General features: G+C 42.0%; 2 protein-coding genes across 5 annotated transcripts in view; one reads left to right on the plus strand and one right to left on the minus strand.

Annotated features, from left to right (window-relative positions):
• The window catches only part of kin (Kin17 DNA and RNA binding protein), a 157839-nt gene that overhangs the window by 106862 nt on the left and 28132 nt on the right, over positions 1-22845 (plus strand). The window contains exon 1 of one of the 3 annotated variants that reach the window (XM_078235926.1): positions 20777-20947. The exons of the other annotated variants lie outside the window; for them this stretch is intronic. Coding sequence (XP_078092052.1) covers positions 20834-20947 — 114 coding nt within the window. The 5' untranslated portion in view covers positions 20777-20833. Of the gene's footprint in view, positions 1-20776; positions 20948-22845 lie in introns of those variants that run through there. 3 annotated transcript variants of the gene reach the window in all.
• On the minus strand, positions 2089-20521 carry atp5f1c (ATP synthase F1 subunit gamma). 2 transcript variants are annotated; one of them, XM_078235929.1, is made up of 9 exons: positions 20370-20521; positions 17557-17591; positions 14811-14942; positions 13984-14188; positions 13146-13289; positions 11908-11972; positions 6784-6939; positions 4197-4293; positions 2089-2233 (listed from the first exon to the last, which is right to left on the minus strand). In XM_078235929.1, the coding sequence occupies exons 1-9, from the start codon at positions 20465-20467 to the stop codon at positions 2230-2232; spliced, it is 936 nt and encodes a 311-aa protein (XP_078092055.1). In that variant the 5' UTR covers positions 20468-20521; the 3' UTR covers positions 2089-2229. The 2 variants fall into 2 exon arrangements, with proteins under 2 accessions (XP_078092055.1, XP_078092056.1); XM_078235930.1 differs by lacking the exon at positions 2089-2233 and having other exon boundaries at positions 4193-4293; positions 20370-20502.

The following is a 22845-nucleotide window of genomic DNA, read 5'->3' on the forward strand; positions in this document are numbered from 1 at the left end:
CCCTGGAATGGCAGTTATTCGCCTTTCTCGATATTCCTTCTGATTTACTCAGAATATAAGCAATTTAACACAGCTGAATGCAACAAAATAAACTATTTGCAAAGTGGCACAATGGTTAGCACTGCTGTCTCACAGCACCAGGGACCTGGGTTCAATTCCGGCCTTTGGTGACTGTGTGTGTTTGAGAGAGAAAATTGCACCTTCTCCCCATGTTTGTGGTTTTCTTCCAGGTGCTCCGGTTTCCTCCCACAATCCAAAGATGTACAAGTTAGGTTGATTGGCCATACTAAATTGCCCCTTATGTTCCAAGATTAATAGGTTTGGCAGATTAGCGGGGTAAATATGTGGGGTTATGGGTCAGCCTGGGTATGAGTCAGTGCAGTATATCTTCTGAAGTGACTAATGGAGGATTCATTGATGAAGCACCAACATGGAACCAGTTTGGTTCCTAGTGCAGACTAGATGAGCTGAATGGCCTCCTTCTGCACTGGAGGGATTCTATGATTCAATACTGGAAACCATCGATTCCCACCATTTATGAAAATTGTACTTGATGTGTCCTTGAATTTGAACCAATCTCAGATGTTGTTTCCAAACACTTATTTGGACGGTACAGCAAACAGACAAGCACAGAAACATAGCAAAGGTGTTCTGCTGGTTGAGCCTGATTAAGCAGGTAATAATTTTGCTTCCTATAACTAAATCATTACAGTTGAATAGCATTATGCTATTTTAAGTTCACTTACTAGGAACCAAACAGGTTCAATGTTGGTGCTTCATCAATTAATCCTCCATTGGTCAATTTAGAAAATATACTATCTTTGGTCATTTTCTTTGTTCAGATTATGCTTAATTTTGTATAAATTCCCAAGTATTCTGTTGTTTTCCCAGAAGTTTGGACTGATATCATTCTAAAGTGTTGATTCCAACTCAACTGATCTGTCAGTCCACTGATTTTCATCGCTACTTTGGCGGTGGCACACAGCGCCAGGGACCCAGGTTCAGTTCCGGCCTTGTGTCTGTGTGTGTGGAGTTTGCACATTCTTCCCGTGTCTGCGTGGGTTTCCTTCGGGTGTTCCAGTTTGGTCAGATTGATTGGCTATGCTAAATTGCCCCTTAGTGCCATAAATACATGGGGTTACAGGGATAGGGTCTGGGTGGGATTGTTGTCAGCGCAGACTCGATGGGCCGAATGGCGGCATCCTGCACTGTAGGGATTCTTTTCATTCTGCCTGTTGTAAAAAATTGATTCTATTTTCCCGTCAGTTCCATCACATTTTCTAACATTGTTATTTTCCACACCAGAACTTTCAAAATATCTTTTTTCTTCAGCAAACGATGGCCATTGAGTGTGTTCATTCCACCTTCTCCATCTTAGGCCCACAAAACATTCAGAAAGTCTTCACATTCCACCCAGTCTCCACCTGCAATAGTTCATTTTCATCACTCTGGTAGTCTTACGTCACTCCTAAAACCTGCAATTTTTCCCTGGCATCTTGCTATGGGTGAAACACCTGTACTTTCACCTCCTCCCTGTCCAAGGCCTCAAATGCTCCTTCAGGCTGGAACAGAAATTTACTTGTACCACTTCCATTTTAATAACTATATTTGCTAGCCACAACATGGATCACTTCTACATTGGAGACACCAAATGTAAATTGGCTGACTGCTTTTCTAAATGCATGCGTTCAGTCTGTAATCGTAACTAAGCATCCAGACACTTGCCCCTTTAATTCTCCATTCCACTCCCACTTTGACTTCTCTGTCCTCGGCCTCCCAAACTGTTTCAATAAAGCGCAGCCCAAGCAGAAGAAATAGAACCTCAAACTTTCTATTATGCAATTTACAACCTTATGGAATTAACAGATTTTATAAACTTTAGACGCAAACCATTTTTCATCAGACAGTGGGCACTCCCTCTGTCTTCCTTTTCCTCAGCTGAGGATGCCCCCTCCATTGTGGTAGACAGGACCTTGGACTGTGTTCATCTCATTTCTTGCACTCTCCTCCCCCTCACCACTCCCCCCCCCCCCCCCCCTCATCAAAACATTCATTGTGTCCTCACCTTCTACTCCATGAAAGAAATAATTCACTGTGTAAGTTTTTTATTGTATTATAATTTACAAACTGCAGAAGATTCCCATGAATTTAACAGAAATACTGTCCATTATCTTCAAACAGAAACTCGCTTTTATTCATTTCCACTGGCTTCTTTCTGGAGCATCATGTTTACCTGCAAAATTAACAATGTGATAAGCAATTTAATTTCTCAGGATTATTGGATTATTTCCACTAAGAACAAAGTACAAATCCTATTTTATCCTCTCACCACTAAGGTGAGTTTCTGTCAGTGTGGAAAGTATGAAATGTTTACTTTCAAATCTACTATTAACCATAGTGCACAATCAGGACTGATTAAAAGCATCTCAATTCTGCATTCAAATCTAATGGTACAAAGCATTTTTAAAAAAGTATTATGACCTGGAGTTATATTTCCAATGCTTCATACTGCAAACTGTTAGATTGGCAATTCCTTCAGAAGGATGGAAGTCAGGTATTTCATATTTGTGATCTGGAATTGGTGCCTAACCAATCCTGGTTACATTGCTGGACAAGATTTGTGACTAAAATTGTACTGGAGAAAAGACTGGTTTTCTCTTCTCTTCAATGACTTAAGTTACACATCGAGCAGACAGAATAGGAAGATCTATTCTACAACTTGCTACCAGGCATTGTACATTTAACGGTCCTTTTTTTGCCACCTGTACCAATATAAACCATTACCTCTTTGTGGTCCGAAAATGCTGCCGCGAGCTTAAAAACTCCTTGTAATCGCAGAAAGTAAAAAAAGGAAATATAATGATTCATGAAGCTGTACATGCGATTCAGTCATGGCCAAATTTAAGCCCAAAGTAACAAAGACTGCATGCCAGATGCATAAAGGCTATGTAAATTTAGTCAGAACAGCACTCAAATGTATTATGAAAATGATAAGCAAAAACACTAAGTGGAATGCATAGAGCTACAAATGAAACTATAATGCATGCAATTTAAAGCCACACATGACAAGAACAGAATTGATGCAGTGACAAACTATAATGAAAATAAAGTGAAATCAAAGCTAAATTGATGGCACACATCCACCTATAATCCAATGTCCCTATGGCAAAATGTGACAGGGATTAGTCAACACTGCAGGATGACATGGTTAGCTGACACCATGAGCAGATGGGTGCCAGATTCAATTAATTGTACAAAAGAATACATAAAATAATACATTTGTGTAAGGAAGAATAGGGAAAAGAAATACACCTTAAAGGATAAGTTTTAAATGTAGTGGAAAGCATTGGGATTCCCATTCTCATACGAGGTGGAAAAGGGGTAACCTTAGCACTCTCCAAGATTATGAAGGGTTATAAATAACACTGTTTCAGTGATCAGCGAGACAATAAAGAATTGATCAAATTTAAAATAATCACAGAGAACTATAATGGGGCAGTTTCAGCTGGTGCTGTAAAAAGGTGGGTGGATCCTCCTTCACTGCGCTCCTTTTATACCTCGCTGCTGGAGCCCCTGAGCTGCTTCACTGTTTCAGCCTCACTTGGCCTGAATCAGGAAGCTCGGGCGAGACAGGGGCATTGGGTTTCAAGCGAAGCTCAGTCGCAATGGAGTGGTGATCTGCTGCTCTTTCCCACTCCGAGAAGGTTACAGGCCAACGCAAAACACAATTGCCGGAATTTTACCGCCTCGCCCACCCGAGGCTCGTAAGATCCCGCCTGAGGCTAACGGAGAATGCCGTTCTACGAGCTTCACCTGCCCCGATTCCGCAGTGGGCGTGCCGGTAAAATTCCGCCGAATGTCTTATTTCCCAAACTCAAATGTTTATGACTTTCAGAATATAATGGAAAAAAATACCGTTTAAACATAAATCATAATTTTGTGTAGCCTTAGGGGTGCTTAAGAATCCCAGGAGTGTAATACAGCACCTGGCCTTAAATTATCATTTACCAATTTTTAAGTAAAGTTTTTGCATCCTGGCATCTAGGTTTCACATTATTAAGCTCTCATTCTTCACCTTTACTCCTAATTTGTTTATAGTAGACATTTTTTACACATTGCTCACTAAACTCCCCCCCCCCCCATAATGGAAATCATATCGAAATATCCATCATATATACGTTCACCGTTATACTTACAGAGCAGCAGCACCGGAGATAATCTCAATCAGCTCCTTGGTAATGACAGCTTGGCGAGTGCGATTGAATGTCAATGTCAGCTTGTCAATAATTTCAGCTAAAAGAAATAATTTTATTTAAGCATGTTACTTTATTTCATTGTCTGTAAAATAACATTCTGTATTTACATAAAAAGAAATATCAAGTTGCTGAATGTGATTTTCTACTGAAGGTACTGACTTTTTATTGGCAGGATTTCTGCTGGCACTAACTGCCCTCCGGTACTATGCTCAAGTGGCCATCATTCACCTCCCTCTACAGGCTGTCTGGCGAGTTAAGCCCCGCCCACAGCCTCTCTGGCCAGAAACAGACTAGTCCAAAATTTCAGAGACAGAGTGCGTAAGATTGGGACTGAAAACTCATCCAAAATATGGACAGCATGAAAGAAAGGATAAAGAAAGGAAAGATAGGTTATGAAGCTAGGCTAGCTCTAAATATAAAAAATGATAGTAAAAGCTTTTACAAATATATAAAAAGGAATAGAGTGGCAAGAGTGAATGTTGGACCCTTGGAGGACGAGAGGGGGGATTTAATAGTGGGAAATGAGGAAATGGCTGAAACTTTAAATAAGTTTTTTGTGTCGGTCTTCACGGTGGAAGACACAAATAGTTTACTGAATATTAACGATAGAGGGTTGGTAGGAGGAGAGGTACTCAATACAATTAATGTTACCAGGGAGGCAGTGCTTGGTAGACTAACGGGACTGAAGGTGGACAAGTCCCTGGGCCCGGATGGAATGCATCCCAGGGTACTGAAAGAAACGTCAGAGGTAATAGCGGATGCGTTAGTGGTTATTTATCAAAATTCATTGGATTCTGGGGTAGTGCCGGCGGATTGGAAAACGGCTAATGTTACGCCGCTGTTTAAAAAAGGAAATAGACAAAAGGCGGGTAACTGCAGGCCAGTTAGCTTAACGTCTGTAGTAGGGAAAATGCTGGAATCCATCATTAAAAAAGAAATAGCAGGCCATCTGGATAAGAATGGTTCGATTAAGCAGACGCAGCATGGATTTATGAGGGGAAAGTCGTGCTTGACGAACTTGTTGGGATTTTTGTGAAGATGTGACTAGTGCGGTTGACGGAGGGGAACCGCTGGATGCGGTGTTTTTGGATTTCCAAAAGGTGTTTGATAAGGTGCCTCAAAAGGTTGCTGAAGAAGATTGGGTCACACGGAGTTGGGGGTAGGATGTTAGCGTGGATTGGGGATTGGCTATCCGACAGGAAGCAGAGAGTCGGAATAAATGGGTGCTTTTCTGGTTGGCAGATGGTAATTTGTGGCGTGCCGCAGGGATCGGTACTGGGGCCTCAACTATTTACCATTTATATAGACGATCTGGAGGAGGGGACTGAGTGTAGGGTAACAAAGTTTGCAGACGACACAAAGATAAGTGGGAAAGTGAATCGTGTGGAGGGCGTAGAAGGTCTGCAGAGAGATTTGGACAGGCTGAGTGAGTGGGCGAGGATCTGGTAGATGGAGTATAACGTTGACAAATGCGAGGTTATTCACTTTGGAGGAAATAATAGCAAATTGGATTATCCAAATGGAAAAAAATTACAACATGCTACTGTGCAAAGGGACCTGGGGGTCCTTGTGCATGAGACGCAAAAACCCAGTCAGCAGGTGCAACAGGTGATCAAGAAGGCAAATGGGATGTTGGCCTATATCGCAAGGGGGATAGAATATAAAAGCAGAGATGTCTTGCTGCATCTGTTCAGGGCATTGGCGAGGTCGCAGCTGGAATACTGTGTGCAGTATTTGTCCCCTTATTTGCAGAAGGATATACTGGCCTTGGAGGGAGTGCAGAGAAGGTTCACCAGGTTGATACCAGAGATGAGGGGTGTTGATTATGAGGAGAGACTGAGCAGATTGGGTTTGTACTCGTTGGAATTTAGAAGGCTGAGGGGGGATCTTATAGAGACCTATAAGATAATGAAGGGGCTGGATAGGGTAGAGGTGGAGAGATTCTTTCCACTTAGAAAGGAAACCAGAACTAGAGGGCACAGCCTCAAAATAAAGGGGGGTCAGTTTAGGACAGAGTTGAGGAGGAACTTCTTCTCTCAGAGGGTGGTGAATCTCTGGAATTCTCTGCCCACTGAAGTGGTGGAGGCTACCTTGTTGAATATGTTTAAATCACGGATAGATGGATTCCATCGGTAAGGGAATTAGGGGTTATAGGGATCAGGCGGGTAAGTGGAACTGATCCACTTCAGATCAGCCATGATCTTACTGAATGGCGGGGCAGGCTCGAGGGGCTAGATGGCCTACTCCTGCTCCTATTATGTTCTTATGAACAGACTACTCCATCATGGTCAATCCTACTCCCACCACCACCCCAATGTTCACATACAAGGATGAGGAACCACGAGCAGCAACTCATTTTCTCTCTAGTGCTCCTTGTGCGAGTTCAGTTAATTTAATACATACCAGGTACCAACTTGACATCTTCCTGCTCTGTAGGAACTCACGCACTCACTGCATACATTTGGTGAACCACTAGGAAAGCTAGAGCACAAGATATCTCTTTGAAAATACCGTACAAGTTTCTTACAAGCATTCTTGCTGGCACTATCCATAGCAGTCATCCTAGCACTCTGCTCGCTTGTAGTGGATTCCTTCAAGCTCAGGTAAATGATGTTTGCCAGAGAGAATTCCTGGTAGTTTCGCAGAACATCGGCATCAATGTCATCATAAACACTAAGGTTCTCTAGAAATAAAATCAAAGATTGATTAATGCTTAGGTTTTCACAAACATGGATAAGTTACATATTCGGCAGTGATATAAAATGGGAAAACAAGGATTAAATCCAAACCAAGTTCAACTTGTTCCATAATAAATGTGAAACAAGAGAAATATTTTCTTCGCAAATACTGAAAGATATAAAAACCACACCATATTTGATCTTTATGACAGTACTTGTGAGATTATAGTGGTGGTGGAGGCGGATTCGATAGGGTCTTTTAAGAGACTTTTGGATAAGTTCATGGAAGTTAGTAAGATAGAGGGTTATAGGTAAGCCTAGTAGGTAGGGACATGTTCGGCGCAACTTGTGGACCGAAGGGCCTGTTTGTGCTGTAGCTTTTCTATGTTCTATTAACACAATTCTGCATAAACAGATTGGCAATACTTATAGTTTAGAACCATAGAAAATTACAGCTCAGAAACAGGCCTTTTGGCCCTTCTTGTCTGTGCCGAACCATTTTTTGCCTAGTCCTACTGACCTGCACTTGGACCATATCCCTCCACACCCCTCTCATCCATGAACCCATCCAAGTTTTTCTTAAATGTTAGAAGTTAGAAGCATTTACCACTTCATCTGGCAGCTCATTCCACACTCCCACCACTCTCTGCGTGAAGAAGCCCCCCCTAATATTCCCTTTAAACTTTTCTCCTTTCACTCTTAATCCATGCCCTCTAGTTTTTTTCTCCCCTAGCCTCAGCGGAAAAAGCCTGCTTGCATTCACTCTATCTATACCTATCAAAATTTTATACAGCTCTATCAAATCTCCCCTCAATCTTCTACGCTCCAGGGAATAAAGTCCCAACCTATTCAATCTCTCTCTGTAACTCAGCTTCTCAAGTCCCGGCAACATCCTTGTGAACCTTCTCTGCACTCTTTCAACCTTATTTACATCCTTCCTGTAACTTAACCAAAACTGTACACAATACTCCAAATTTGGCCGCACCAATGCCTTATATAACCTTACCATAACACTCCAACTTTTATACTCGATACTCCGATTTATAAAGGCCAATGTACCAAAGGCACTCTTTACGACCCTATCCACCTGTGACGTCACTTTTAGGGAATTCTGTACCTATATTCCCAGATCTCTCTGTTCAGCTGCACTCTTCAGAGTCCTACCATTTACCCTGTACGTTCTACTTTGGTTTGTCCTTCCAATGTGCAATATCTCACACTTGTCTGCGTTAAATTCCATTTGCCATTTTTTAGCCCATTTTTCTAGTTGGTCCAAGTCCCTCTGCAAGCTTTGAAAACCTTCCTCACTGTCCACTACACCTCCAATCTTTGTATCATCAGCAAACTTGCTGATCCAATTTACCACATTATCATCCAGATCATTGATATAGATGACAAACAACAATGGACCCAACACCGATCCCTGCGGCACGCCACTAGTCACAGGCCTCCACTCAGAGAAGCAATCCTCCACAACCACTCTCTGGCTTCTTCCACTGAGCCAGTGCCTAATCCAATTTACTACCTCCCCATGTATACCTAGCGACTGAACCTTCCTAACTAACCTCCCATGAGGGACCTTGTCAAAGGCCTTGCTGAAATCCAGGTAGACAACATCCACCGCCTTCCCTTCATCCACTTTCCTGGTAACCTCCTCAAGAAACTCTAATTGATTGGTCAAACATGACCTACCACGCACAAAGCCATATTGACTCTCCCTAATAAGTCCCTATCTATCCAAATATTTGTAGATCCTATCCCTTATCACACCTTCCAATAACTTGCCCAGTTTGGATTAGCTTGTGTATCCAATATTCATCCCTACAGAATAAACTTAAAAGCAAACCCCGAAATGGTTTAATTATTTTACTCTCACTTGTTACAAGAATTGCGAGTACATCATCTAGCCAGAAAACAGCAACTCTCTAATGAATAGAAGTTCCATTGATAAGCAGCTCTCATCACTGCGCACAATCAGCAGCCTTCTTGGTTCTAGGTGCTGTCCCAGTACTGCAATAGAGCTTTAAAAGTTTGATGGGATTTCCAAGGTTGCGATGTAGATCCAGAAATGATGTGAACTCCAATTGTATTGAAAGGGCCTACACTGTGCATGGGTAAGTGGACCCTCCTTCAAATGCCCATAACACATGTTGGGTTTGCAGGCTACTGTGTTTCCCCTTTTCTACAAATGTTATTGATTCCCAGTCAAAAGAATATATGTGCATTCAATCATTATAAATGAAGCAGTCCACTCTGAATTAGTTTGAGAATGGAAGATACAGGCCCTGAACTTTCATGCGATCCAGAATCATAGAAATTTACAGTGCAGATGGAGGCCATTTGTCCCATCATGTCAACATTGGAAAAACATTATCTAGCTTCATCTCCCTTTCTAGTTCTTGGTCTGTAAACTTGGATAGGCACTTGGTTCCATAACATTCAAGTACTTTTTAAATGCAATGAGGGGGTTTTGCCTCCATCACCCTTTCAGGCAGTGAGTTCCACCCCTGCCACCCTCTGTGAAATTAGTTCTTAACTCTCCTTTAATTCTTCTGCCCAGGGAAATAGGGTCTTCCTGTTCACTCTTATCGAGGTACAACAACCTGTACCTTACAGTCCTAAGTGATCAATCCTTTATTCTGAGACTATGACCTCGTTCTGTTATCCCAAACTATTAGCTTTGTCATCTCAAATCCTCATCATGTGGTGACCAGAACTGTACCCAGTGCTCCATCCATATTTTAACTAGTGCCTTATTCTAGTTGCAGCATAACCTTCTTGCTCTTATATTCTATGCCTTGGCTAATAAAGGAAATTATCTTGGATGCGTTGGCACAGTATTGTTGCTGCACTAGAAATCCTGAGACCCATGCAGGACAGCAGTCGGGAAGCACGTTGGGAGGATAGCTAGTGGCGTTCAAAAATATCAGTACCCTAACATCTCCTGGGCATCTATTCCTGCAAGACAGACGGAACCATCTGAAAAGACTGCGACTTGAATCCGAGTATCGGATGGTTCCCAGTGCACGGTAATTGCCCAACTGGAAATTGCCATGTAATCCTATTGTTGGGAATTCTGAAGGATCCCCCAGCACATTGGTGCAGTACCCCCAAGTATGACACAACAGATAGAGATTATGGGCTATTATTTATTGTGTACCATTTACTGTGTATTCCCTTGCCTTTAGAGCCCTCCACAAATACAGTAGATCACACTTTGCAGGATTAAATTCCACTTGACACTTTTCTGCCCACCTGACCAATCCAATAATATGCTCCTGTGGTCTACAGCCTTCATCCTTGCTTTCAACCACATATTCAATTTTTTGTTGCATCTGCAAAACTTCTTAATCATGTCCCCTACGTTGCAATTTAAGTCATTGGTATATACTAGGAAACCCCAGGGACCATATCTGTGGAATCTCACTGGAAACAGCCTTTCCACTCAAATTCCCAACCATTATCCTTCACTTTCTGCCACTGCACCGATTTTGAATTCAACTTGTCATTTTCCCTTTGATTCCATAACTTTTTGTTTTTCTGAGCAGTCTGCAATTTGGGACCTTAAAAGCCTCACTAAAACCCTTGCAGACTTTATCAAACTCCCTACCATCACTGATTCTCCTTGTTACCTCCTCAAAAAAATTCAGCCAGATTAGTCAGACATGACTTTTTCCACGCAAGTCCATGCTGATTGTCCCTAATTAACCATGACTAAGTGATGATTTTTGCTGTCCTTCTAAATTTTTTTTTTTTAAATAGTAATTTGCCACTGCTGAGGTTAGACTGATGGATCTGTTGTAATTTGGTCTACCCCTTTCTCTATTTTTACATTACATCATTAATAGTCCTCCGACACTATACTTTCAGTCAAAGAGGATTGGAATATACTGGTTGAAGCCTCCTCTAGTTCCTCCTTTGCTTCTTTGAGCAGCCTGGCACACATTTTACCCAGGCATGGAGATTTATCTACTTTCAAAGATGCTAAATCCCTTTCTCCATCGCTAGGTTTATGCCACCCAATATTTCACACTTCTTCTCAACTACCACTATCTGCATTGACTGTCTTTTGTTAACACAGATGCAAACTGCTCATCAAGAACTATGCAGCATTTAGTTTTTGGTATCTAACATAAGCCTTTCTTTTTTGCCTCATCATACCCTGTAAGCTCCTTGACATCCAGTGGGTTCTAGATGTAGGAGTTCCATCCTTTTCCACATTTGCTCTGAACTTTCACCATCGCGCTGAATACTTCCTGTCACTCCGACACTAATTTACCTTAAAGAGGCTGTTTCCAGTTCATTCTTGCTAAAATCACAGCTCCAAATGAGAACTTTTATCCTGACCTATCACTGTCCTTTTTGGAACTATGCTGTCTGGGTGATTTAACTGAGTTACCTTCAGCAAGATACATTGCATGGTTGAGCCACAGAATTTCCCCAAGAACTTGCAATAAAACAATATATTCGAAACCCCAGAAAATGCCTACCACCCCATACATGAAATTAGGTGACAAGCCCTTTCTCTTCCACTCAATACTATCCAGTGGATTCTTTGAATGTGACAATAACAGGTATGTCTTCCATGTCTGAATGACGAAGTACACATGAGGATAGTTTCCATTTTATAATAAATTATGTTGCAGTCAAGTGAGTTGCATCTCTGCAAGTTGTACTACTGAAAGATTTATGTCATTACCCTGTTCTGTATTTCTTTTACAACTACTTGTTAAAATATAAAATAACCTTTTTTATTTTTTTAGATTTGTTTTGTAAAGTTAAGTGTAATGCATAACTATCTCTTCAGAGGTTATTTGCTTCGACTCAGTAGCATTTCTCATTGGTAATACCAATGTCAGTTATATATTTTGAAATCGCATTGAGCTACCATGATGCAAAGTGGTAATCCAACAAGGTAAACCGGAGTAACAGGATATTCATTTATCTACCTTACAGACAGCACTGTAACTTACCAGAATTTGAAAGGGCGTCAAAAGAGAAGACTGGTTTCTCCTCAGTCTTATAGGAAATCACGGACCTAAAAACAAGGATGAGTTATTTGTGGTAACATTTAAGATTCAGCTGGGAGACACTTTTAAAAACAATTTCAAGCTGAGTCTGTAGATTACTGAAATATGTCGTGCTCAAAGTGGAGTAAAAGCCACATGACCCCAAAGCATTTTTCTTAATTTATATAGCACCTAATGTATCAAAATGTTTTCTTCCCCTCAGGTATCTACCGTGTCATAGATTCTGAATCAATAAACAGAAGACGTGCACTTCCTCAAATCGATCATGAAAACAATAAAAGTTTATTTATTATTTATTTGTCACAAGTAAGGCTTAGATTAACACTGCAATGAAGTTACTGTGAAATTCCCCCAGTTGCCACAGTCCGGCGCCTGTTCGGGTCAATGCACCCAACTAGCATGTCTTTCAGACCGTGGGAGCAAACTGGAGCACCTGGATGAAACCCACGCAGACACGGGGAGAACGTGCAAACTCCACACATTCAGTGACCCAAGCTGGGAATCGAACCCGGGTTCCTGGCGCAGTGCTAACCACTGTGTTAACCACTGTGCTACCATGCCATCCCAATAGTATTAGCATCTCGATTCTGGGATAAAATATCTCAGTGCAGAGATCTGTACTGTTGACATAATTGTGGAGGAATTTCATTGTTGACTTGGACCAGCATGGATTCTGTGCTGTGAGCAGGGCAGAAGCCAGTCTGAAGAGTTTGAAACAGGAACTTTAGACAGAAATTGGTCTATGCAGGGAAACAATGCCATGTGGGGAAGGGGGGGGGGGGGGGGGGGGGGTGGGGGGCACAGTGGTTAGCACTGCTGCCTCACAGCGCCAGAGACACGAGTTCAATTCCATTCTCGGGTAACTGTCTATGTCGAGTTTGCACATTCTCACCATGTTGCGTGGGTTTCCTCTGGGTGCTCCGGTTTCTTCCCACACTCCAAAGATGTGCAGGTTAGGTGGATTAGCAATGCCAAAGTTGATCATTAGTGTCAGGGGGATTAGCAGGGTAAATACATGAGGTTATGAGGATCAGGCCTGGGTGGGATTGTTGTTGGTGCAGGCTCGATGGGCCGAATGGCTTCCTTCTGCATTGTAGGGATTCTATGATAGTTGGATAAACAATGCTTAGGAAAAGTAAAACATGTACTCTTTTGGACCAGTAGCTGGCCAAGCAACTTACTTAAATTTGTTGAATATAACAGCTCCTTTATCAAATTCAAAGCCAGAGTTCAAGAGCTCAGAGGCAATAATTGAAGCATCACCAAATGTTGGTGGTTTCCGGCCAATCTCCTTAAACATCACCAGCATGTGACTTCCATGGTTTCTACAATTTAAAACAAAAACAGAGTCAGACTCATTTGTTTTGAAAAGTTATACATTGCTACTTTCCCACCATTTTTGCAGGTGTGGTTTTACAACCTCTGAAATCGATGCCACTTTGCCTCTAATTTGTTTAACTAAGGTACTGCTAAAACTGGTATTGGAGTATTACCTTGCAATTACATGAATATTGTAGCAGTCACTTGCATAATTTAGCTCAATTCTGGAACGCTGTCAGTGATGTAAACCCCCAATTTTTAAGAATAGATTAAAATTTTGCAAGCAATCTGAAGAATTGTCTTTAACCGCCTCGTACAGCAAAAACTGAAGACACGGTTAGTCTGGCGCCAAGAATTTTGCACCTTAGAATAGTATAATATGTCAAATCCAGCATAAAATAAAGTCTAACATGGAAAGAGAGTCAACTGCAAAACCAGCAGTTCAAGTAGTTACAACAGCCTAAATGATGCTGGAGAAAAATAATGAACATTTAAGATACACCTCTCCCAGCTAATGTTATGGAAGGTAACAAGCCATTTAAAATGTCATTACTGAAGTAGCAAAAAAAATGGTGGTCATAAGTATTCATACCACTAGCCCACAATGTCATCTCAAAGCTAGTGTTTTAGCCAAGAATAGATTATCAATGTCCTTTGTTATTAAGCATGAATGTTCTCAAGCTCAAAGCCAACACATACCTATACAGCAGTGCTCTCAGCTTCTCACCAATTGTAGCAATCTTAACCTCTTTTCCTGCAGCAGTCAATTCCTGTATTTGATTTCTTATATTCTTAGCAACATTACTGTGGATACCACCACAGAGACCACGGTCAGAGGACACCCCAATGATCAGGTGTCTGGCTTGTTCTTCAGGAGCTTGAATTTCTGCCTTGTCATATAGGGCTTAAAAAACAAAAGGATCATTAATAAAACTTGTATTCATATAGTGCCCCATCGCACCCATCAAAATAAAAACTTAAAAGCACTTTTCAGGTACAATCAATTCAAGTGTACAGCCTTCAGTGTAAACAACCCAGCAGCTATCTTGCACAGCAAGATCCTATAAGTGGCAGCAAGACGTGCTCAGTTTTTGGTGGAATTTGTTAAGGAAAAATGGCCAGCAAGAATCTACAAAGAAATTGTGCAGTTCTGTGGAAACACTAAATGGTACAGGCTGGATAATATACCAGAAACATCTTATTTGCACTGTATCTGATTACCTGCTCATTTACAGAATCTGTAAGTTTGACCAAGGGTCGTTTGCAAACAAATGAAATTGCTCGAACGTTAAGTTCGACAACCAGTTTTGCTCCAGCAGGAATCACAAGGCAGCATTAAGTGAACAGATTGATTCAGCTAGTTTCAGTCTCTCAGAGCCCAACACAGATAGGGGCATCAACCAAAAAAGTTCCACGTTCTTGTCCACAAATGCGGTATCTGTTAGTAGGCAAGAAAACCCGCCTACATCTCTATATTAAAATGTAATTATTCAGTCATTGTAGTTCAATTGTTTTTGTTTTCATACCAAGTGCTCCCGTTCCATAAATTCTTGCTGGTTTCAGTTCTCTCTCTGCTCTTGCATATTTAGCTGCAGCCACCATTTTCATGGATTGGGTAATCTTTTGGATGTTTTTGATGGACTTCAAGCGCCTGGTGACTGAAAGTAGGCAAATATTTAATCAGGTAGTGGTTTATCAGGGCAATACTTTCACATGCCATAGCCAATACATTTTTCCATGAAGTCACCTTGTTCTACCAGCTTTTAAATGTCATGTTCCATCATCGCCAGCTGTGGCTTCCTCTGGAAGAATATGAAAACCTATATTATGGCAGAAATATCTGCTCAAATGGTAAAATTATCCAACTAAAAGGATTCATATTAGTGAGAACGTCTAGCTGCATTCATTGTTTTCATTTCAGTTAGGACTTTTTCCTGTCTACTTGTACAAAAGTAAAGAAACCAATATTGAAGAGAGGGCACTTAAAGTGTATGTCAACTTTGTTCCATTTGTTTTTTTAAGTGTCACTCACTCCTTGCCCCCAATATTTGGATCAGCGGTCCTTTTGATTCAGTAATAAAGGGATTATTTTTAAAATCAATCTCAACACTGCTCGTGCTGTAAACTTGCTTCACTTTTTAGAACACAAGACCTAGGAGCAGGAGTAGGCCATCTGGCCCCTCGAGCCTGTTCCGCCATTCAATAAGATCATGGCTGATCTTTTCGTGGACTCAGCTCCACTTACTCACCATAACCCTCAATTCCTTTACTGTTCAAAAATCTATCTTTGCCTTAAAGACATTCAATGAGGTAGCCTCAACTGCTTCACTGGGCAGGGAATTCCACAGATTCACAACCCTTTGGGTGAAGAAGTTCCTCCTCAATTCGGTCCTAAATCTGCTCCCCCTTATTTTGAGGCCATGCCCCCTAGTTCTAGTATCATCTGCTCGTGGAAAGAACCTCCCTGCTTCGATCTTATCTATTCCCTTCATAATCTTATACGTTTCTGTAAGATCCCCCCATATTCTTCTAAATTCCAGTGAGTATGGTCCTCATAAGCCAACCGTCTCAACTCTGGAATCAACCTAGTGAATCTCCTCTGTACTCCCTCCAGTGCCAGTACATCCCTTCTTGAGTAAGGAGACCAAAACTGAACATAGTACTCCAGGTGTGACCTCACCAACACCTTATACAACTGCAGCATAACCTCCCTGTTTTGAAACTCCATCCCTCTATCAATGAAGGACAAAATTCCATTTGCCCTCTTATTTGCTGCATCTGCAAACCAACTTATTGCGATTCCTACCAAAATGGATGGCCTCACATTTACCAACATTGTACTTCATCTGCCAGACCCTTGCCCACTCAAACTATCTATATCCCTTCGCAGATGTTGTGTCTTCTGCACATTTTTCTCTACCACTCATGTTAGTGTCACTTGTGAACTTTGACACACTACACTTGGTCCCCAGCTCCAAATCATCTATATAAATGATTGGGCGGCGCGGTAGCACAGTGGTTAGCACTGCTGCTTCACAGCTCCAGGGACCTGGGTTCGATTCCCGGCTTGGGTCACTGTCTGTGTAGGTTAAAGGGATTAGTGGGTAAATATGTAGGGATATGGTGGTAGGGCCTGGGTGGGATTGTGGTCGGTGCAGACTCAATGGGCCGAATGGCCTCTTTCTGTACTGTAGGGTTTCTATGATAAATTGTAAACAACTGCGATCCCAACACTGATCCCTGGCACACACCACTAGTCACTGATCGCCAACCAGAAAAACACGCATTTATCCCCACACTTGGCTTTCTGTTAGTTAACCAATCCTCTATCCATGCTAATATATTACCTGTTACGCTGCGAAACATTAACTTATGCAGCTGCCTTTTGTGTGGCACCTTGTCAAATGCCTTCTGGAAATCCAGATACATCAAATCCACCGGTCCCCCGTTGTCCACCAGGCTCGTAATATCCTCAAAGAATTCCAGTAAGTTAGCTAAATATGACCTGCCCTTCATGAATCCATGCTGCATCTGCCCAATGGGACAATTTTGATCCAGATGTCTCTCTATTTCTCCCTTGATGATAGATTCAGGCACTTTCCCCACAACAGAAGTTAAGCTTCAGACAAAAAAAACTACTAAACTTATTTTATCCTTGTTTACACTAAATTTTACATGCAATTTTTAAGGTTTTGTTTGATGCAATATCAAACTCTCGCAATGCAAATAAATGTCAGATTGCTGGCCTTTGTACATCCTATAATCAGTAAAAGCACTGCACTCCAATAAATAAGTTATATGCACATGCAGAAATGTCAAGTGTCAGTACAGTACGTTTTAAAAAAATGTTATGGTACATAACGTAATTTTCAACCAGGCAAATATAAACAATTAACTTTGCATGGATTTTGAAGATATGCTCATCAACCTCCCACAGCTGGTGATGCGGGAGGTTTGGAGAGCCAATTAAGCTATCACCGTTTTTCCAATATATAGAGCCACAGCCAATGAGAAGCTTAAGTGGTGCAAAACTGCTCTTTCTACATGATCTCGCCCACAATGAAACAGAAAGTTGATACCCATTTAACCAGTTATATCATTCATCTTGTGAGTTACCAATGCAGAAACCCATAAGATATCCATTATTAATGCACCAAAGGAATCTTTGAAAACCATGATACCATAAAGGCACTCAGGTTAAAAACAATCACGTGTGACTTGTTCGATATCTAAAAAATGTTCTACGATAATGGAAGAAAATAGAATACTTACTGTCCTTCAGAGTTACCATGTTTCGGACTTGGCCCCTGTAACATAATTGAAGCTAGACTTTAGCAATGCTCAACAAAAAATACATGTTATCTTGGTGGGAAGAAACATACCTAATTTTTAAAAACAAAATCAAAGTAGAAATTTTAACCATCCTCTCAACACAGCAACGCTGGAGGAATTGGCTACCACAATCATGTCTACTGGCTGATTTTCCAGGACACATGCCCAAAACTCTCAATCTGAGATGCAAACGCATAAATCCGCACTGTGAACCTTAGCAAAGCCCACCGCGTTACAATTTGGTTGCTTAATGCTTGAATTATCAGTCGAATTTCAAAAATATTGATCATAGTCCGTATCGTGCAGGACAGGTCAATGATGCTCAACTCTCTGCTTTGTTACTACTTTTTGGATTAAAGATCAGTAGCAACAAGTTACTACTTTTTGATATTCCCAACTGTTCATGAAGGCCAATTGGCTCTACATTCACAGGAGTCATTTAAAGACACCTTTACTTGTTGTGGAGATTCTAAGAGTACTGCTTTGTTAGGTGATCACAACTTCAGAATTCCAGAAGTTCATCCTGTCTTTCACTGGAAGATCAATAGAAAGCAGTGTTTATTTCCTCTCTTTGCTGGGAACCCATAAATAAAGTTTGATGAAATGAAGAGTGGCATGTATAGAGTTTATCATTATTACGCTATCATGTGTTGTCAGTGGTGACAGTTATATTAATAATATAAAAGGTGTCAAAAATCCCAGAAAGAGGTTCTGGAGAAGAGTTGTGTGTCTTGTTCTAGGGTTAGATAGAATAATTTATCACAGAAGGCCTCACATTAAACAGGAAAATATTTCCCCTTGTCCAGAAGAGATTAAGCATTGTAAATTCACTGATTGAGAAGATCTAAATACAGAGACTAAATCATTATTGTATGTTAGTCTGTAAATCCATAAAGTAAATATGGATATGCTATACAATAAGATCACTGGAAAGAAACAAAACTGATTCGAAATCCTGACACTTCGCACTTTTGCTGTATGTCAGTGTTTTTCTAAGTGAGATGCTTTACTGGCCCGAGCATAACACAATTTTGACTGGTGTTCAACTATAATGTAGTCAGGTTTGTGTGTGCAGTTGCAGCGGCACACTTGACCACACCTTATCACCTTGTTAACTAGGTACTCCAAGAGTACTAACATCTTGATACACAAAAAGGCAATTCTGAAAATCCTCCTTCACTCCACAAATCAAACCAATTGCTTTATAACACTGGAAGCTGCAAGCAAAACTTAAAGGGAAACTTTGTATATTCAGCCCAACATTGACTACCGAGCAAATATAACACAATCTAACTCCACGCAACAGCAGTGGACCAGATCCAATTTCTGACCAAAACTAAATTAGCTAGCTTCTTTCAGATCAGTGATAAGGCAGTAGAATTAGACAAAAGTAAATAAAACAGGAGCTCCAACCCTTACCACTATACCCGTCAAAGTGTGGATAACAGTCAAGACTTACTTGTTCCCTTCTGTTATGTCCATCAAGTCATGAGGGGAACACCAATAGCCTAACCTACTTTGTATCCAAACCTTGATATGTAGAAATGGCCAATTAAGCACCTGTTGCTGCCTTTGGTGCTATATCCTAGTCAAAGTCACCTATTGAAATGGCAGGAAAACTGCAAATTTTCTAATCTGACGTTCATTGCAATAAAATAAAAGCACAATACTGCAGATATTGAAAATCTGAAATAAAAATAGAAAATGCTGGAAAAACTCAGGTGTGACAGCATCTTGAGAGAAAGTTAATTTTTGAGTCCTTCTGACTCTTCATTCTGAACAGCATTCTATTTCACACTCAAAGATTTGTCGTGCATTTCTAGCAGTTCTGCTATAATCTTATATTGTCAATCACGATTTCTCTGCCCAATCTACCCCCCTCAGGTGGATAGACAAAAAACCCCAAGACATTATTGAAGAGTACCCTGGTCAATATTTATCCTCAACATCAGAAAAGCTTTACGTTTTCCCAAATGTGAAGCAAGTAGTTGCCAATGGTGACTTTTAGTTTAGACAGGCCAAGTTGTGTTTATTTAGTGGTGTCACAAGTAGGCTTACATTAACATTGCAATGAAGTTACGATGAAAACCCCGTGTCACACTTTGGCAGCTGTTCGGGTACACTGAGGAAGAATTTAGCATGCCCAATGCACCTAACCAGCACGTCTTTCAGATTGTGGGGGGAAACCAGAGCACCCGGAGGAAACCCACACAGGCACAGGGAGAACATGCAGACTGCGCACAGACAGTGACCCAAGCCGGGAATTGAACACAGGTCCCCAGCGCTGTGAGGCAGCAATGCCGCTATGCCGCCCTGGTCATCATATTGCTATTTGGGGGGAGCTTGCTGTGAGCAAATTGGCTGTCAGATATCCAGCATTACAAGAGGGACTACGGTTTCATTGGCTGTAAAGTGCTTTGGGACATCCTGTGGTGTGGAAGGCACTATACAAATACAATACTTTCTATTTAAACAACTACGGTCCTCCCTCCCCAGCAGAAAGGAAGAAACTCCCCAATAAGTGACTGCCTGGTTAAATACAATCCTGGGATAAGGGGCATGCAGAAAGCCATGACAGCCTTTCCAAGGAAGATCAGGGCCTCAGGATTTCCTCTGGAAAAGGCCCTCAGCCTTGGGGGTCATGCAACAAGATCAAAAACACCGGGGTTATATCTTACTGAAATTTAAAACAAAATATTATTTCCCTGAAGGAAGAGGCTACCCTCTCCTGACTGCCAGACCATGTCCTTTACCATTGGGGCTGAAAGAGCAGAACGGAGCCACTTCTCGCTAACATGGTGAATCCTCCCGGGCGGATGCGGCTGAAGGTCAGCCCGTAGCGACCGCGCATGCGCCGACACCCAGCGGCGCCGGACACACGTGACCCTCCCTCCCTGTCGCAGTGCACTATGGGAGCTGCAGTCCCCCCCGCCGCCCACAACACTGCGGCCCGACTGGCGTTTCAACTACAACTCCCACAAAACCCCGCGACAACCGCCCGCCCACCCATTCCAACAGAACTACCTGCCATAAATAATTCCTATCTCGAGATTTTATTATCCAGCAAAACCAAAAGAGTCAAGGAAACAATAGGAGGGAATGAGAAATAAAGTAACGAAACCAGTTGAGGGCGGTTTGTCGGCGGACGCGGTGACGAAGCACGCAGGAAGCGGTGACGTCAGCGCGTCCTGTGTAGTCGGGCCGCCGCTGTGGGAGAATGGGCAAAGCCGAGTTCCTCACTCCCAAAGCCATCGCCAACCGCATCAAATCCAAAGGGCTGCAGAAGCTGCGATGGTACTGCCAGATGTGTCAGAAGCAGTGTCGGGACGAGGTGAGCCAGCCGGAGTGACCTGCCCCTCCTCCCCACCCCTACTGACCTCTTGGACGTGTTGGGCCGAAGGGCCTGTTTATCTCTCTCAGTCTTTTAAAGGACCGGGTGTCCAGGCCCCCTGGAGAGCCCGGGGCCTGGGGCCAGGCCAAGGAAAGATAGCATCCCTCCCCCACCCCATGTGAATCACAGAGTCCATACAGTGCAGAAGGAGGCCATTCAGTCCATCGAGTCTACACCAACCCTCTCACAGAGTAACTTACCCAGGCCCCCTCTCCCACTGTTTCCCACACACTTAAAGTTAAAGTTTATTTATTAGTCACAAGTACAGCTTACATTAACACTGCAATGAAGTTGCTGTGATTTACCCTGCTAATCCATCCAACCCACACATCTTGGGGCACTAAGGGGCAATTTAGCATGGCTAAAGGAACTAGATGTGGAGATGCCGGCGTTGGACCTGCATTGGAACTAGAAGCAGGAGTAGGCCCTTCGTGTCTGCTCCGCCATTCATTTTGCTCGTGGCTGATCATCAAATTCAATATCCTGATCCCGCCTTCCCTCCATATCCCTTGATCCCCAAGAGCTATATCTAATTTCTTCTTGAAATCAGACAACAAATCAGCCAATCCACCTAACCTGCACATCTTTAGACTGTGGGAAGAAACCAGAGAACCTGGAGTAAACCCACACAGACATGGGGAGAGTGTACAAACTCTACACAGTTACCCCAAGGTTGGAATTGAACCCAGGTCCTGGGAACTGTGAGATACCAGTGCTAACCACTGTGGATTGCAAGGAAAGTTCACTTGGCTGTCTCCTGGGATGAGGGGCTTGTCTGATGAGGAGAGCTCAAGTAAACTGGGCCAACATTCCCTGGAAGCAGTTCCAAAGAAGAGTCACATTGCCAAAAGCAAACTTACTGTGGATGTTGTAAATCTGAAACAGAAAATGCTGGAAAATCTCAGCAGGTCTGACAGTGTCTGTGGAGAGAGAATAGAGTTATTGTTTCGAGTCTGGATGACCCTTCTTCAGAGCAACCTGGACTTGAAACATTAACTGTTCCTCGCTCCACAGATGCTTTTATTTTAATGCTATATTCCCTTGAGCTCCAAAAAATGAGAGGTGATCTCATTGAATCATAACTGGTTGGATTCTCCAGCATTGCTTACCCCAAAATTGGAGAATCCCACCTGAGCTCAATGAACCTTTGCATGGTCGAGAGAATTCCCCTCCAAAGTTTTAGAAGGTAAAATGAGGTCATGGACCATCATGGGGTACAATTCTAAAGGGGTGGTAGAGAAGCAGAGGGATCTAGTGGTGTAAAGAACAAAAGTGGATGTGAGGAGAAACCTTTTTTAAGCAGCAACTGCTTAAAAACCTCTGGAATTTGCTGCCGGAGAGAATGGTGAAGGCAGATGGCTCGCAAAAGGGAAATGGATAATTAAAAAAAATATGGAGGGGGGAAGAGTGGTTGTCGCTGGTGGACACAGGAGTTCAACAGGCTATATTACCTGTGCTGTAACCATTCTGTGAGTCTATGAAAATTTGTAAATGGCTTGACAGGATAGATGCTAAGAAAATGTTTGGAAATCAATAAACAGGGACAGCCATTTGGAACTGAGATGAGGATGAATTTTTTTATCAAAGTATTATGAATCATTGAAATTCTCTACTCCAGAGACCAGCGGATGTTGATTTATCGAGTACATGCAAGACAAAATGGCAACAACAATGTCACTGCTATGGTACTGAACAGTTGGAGATGCACAAGGTCATTAGTGATGTGAAAGCAAGAAAGTGCGTAAAAAGATACTCAAAGGGGAACTGAAATTCGACTTAGTGGGCATGCACAGTGGATAGCATTGCTCTTACTGCCTGTTATATGACCTGTGCAATCC

Source organism: Mustelus asterias, chromosome 19 (genome assembly GCF_964213995.1).
Source record: "Mustelus asterias chromosome 19, sMusAst1.hap1.1, whole genome shotgun sequence".
Classification (NCBI taxonomy): Eukaryota; Metazoa; Chordata; class Chondrichthyes; order Carcharhiniformes; family Triakidae; genus Mustelus; species Mustelus asterias.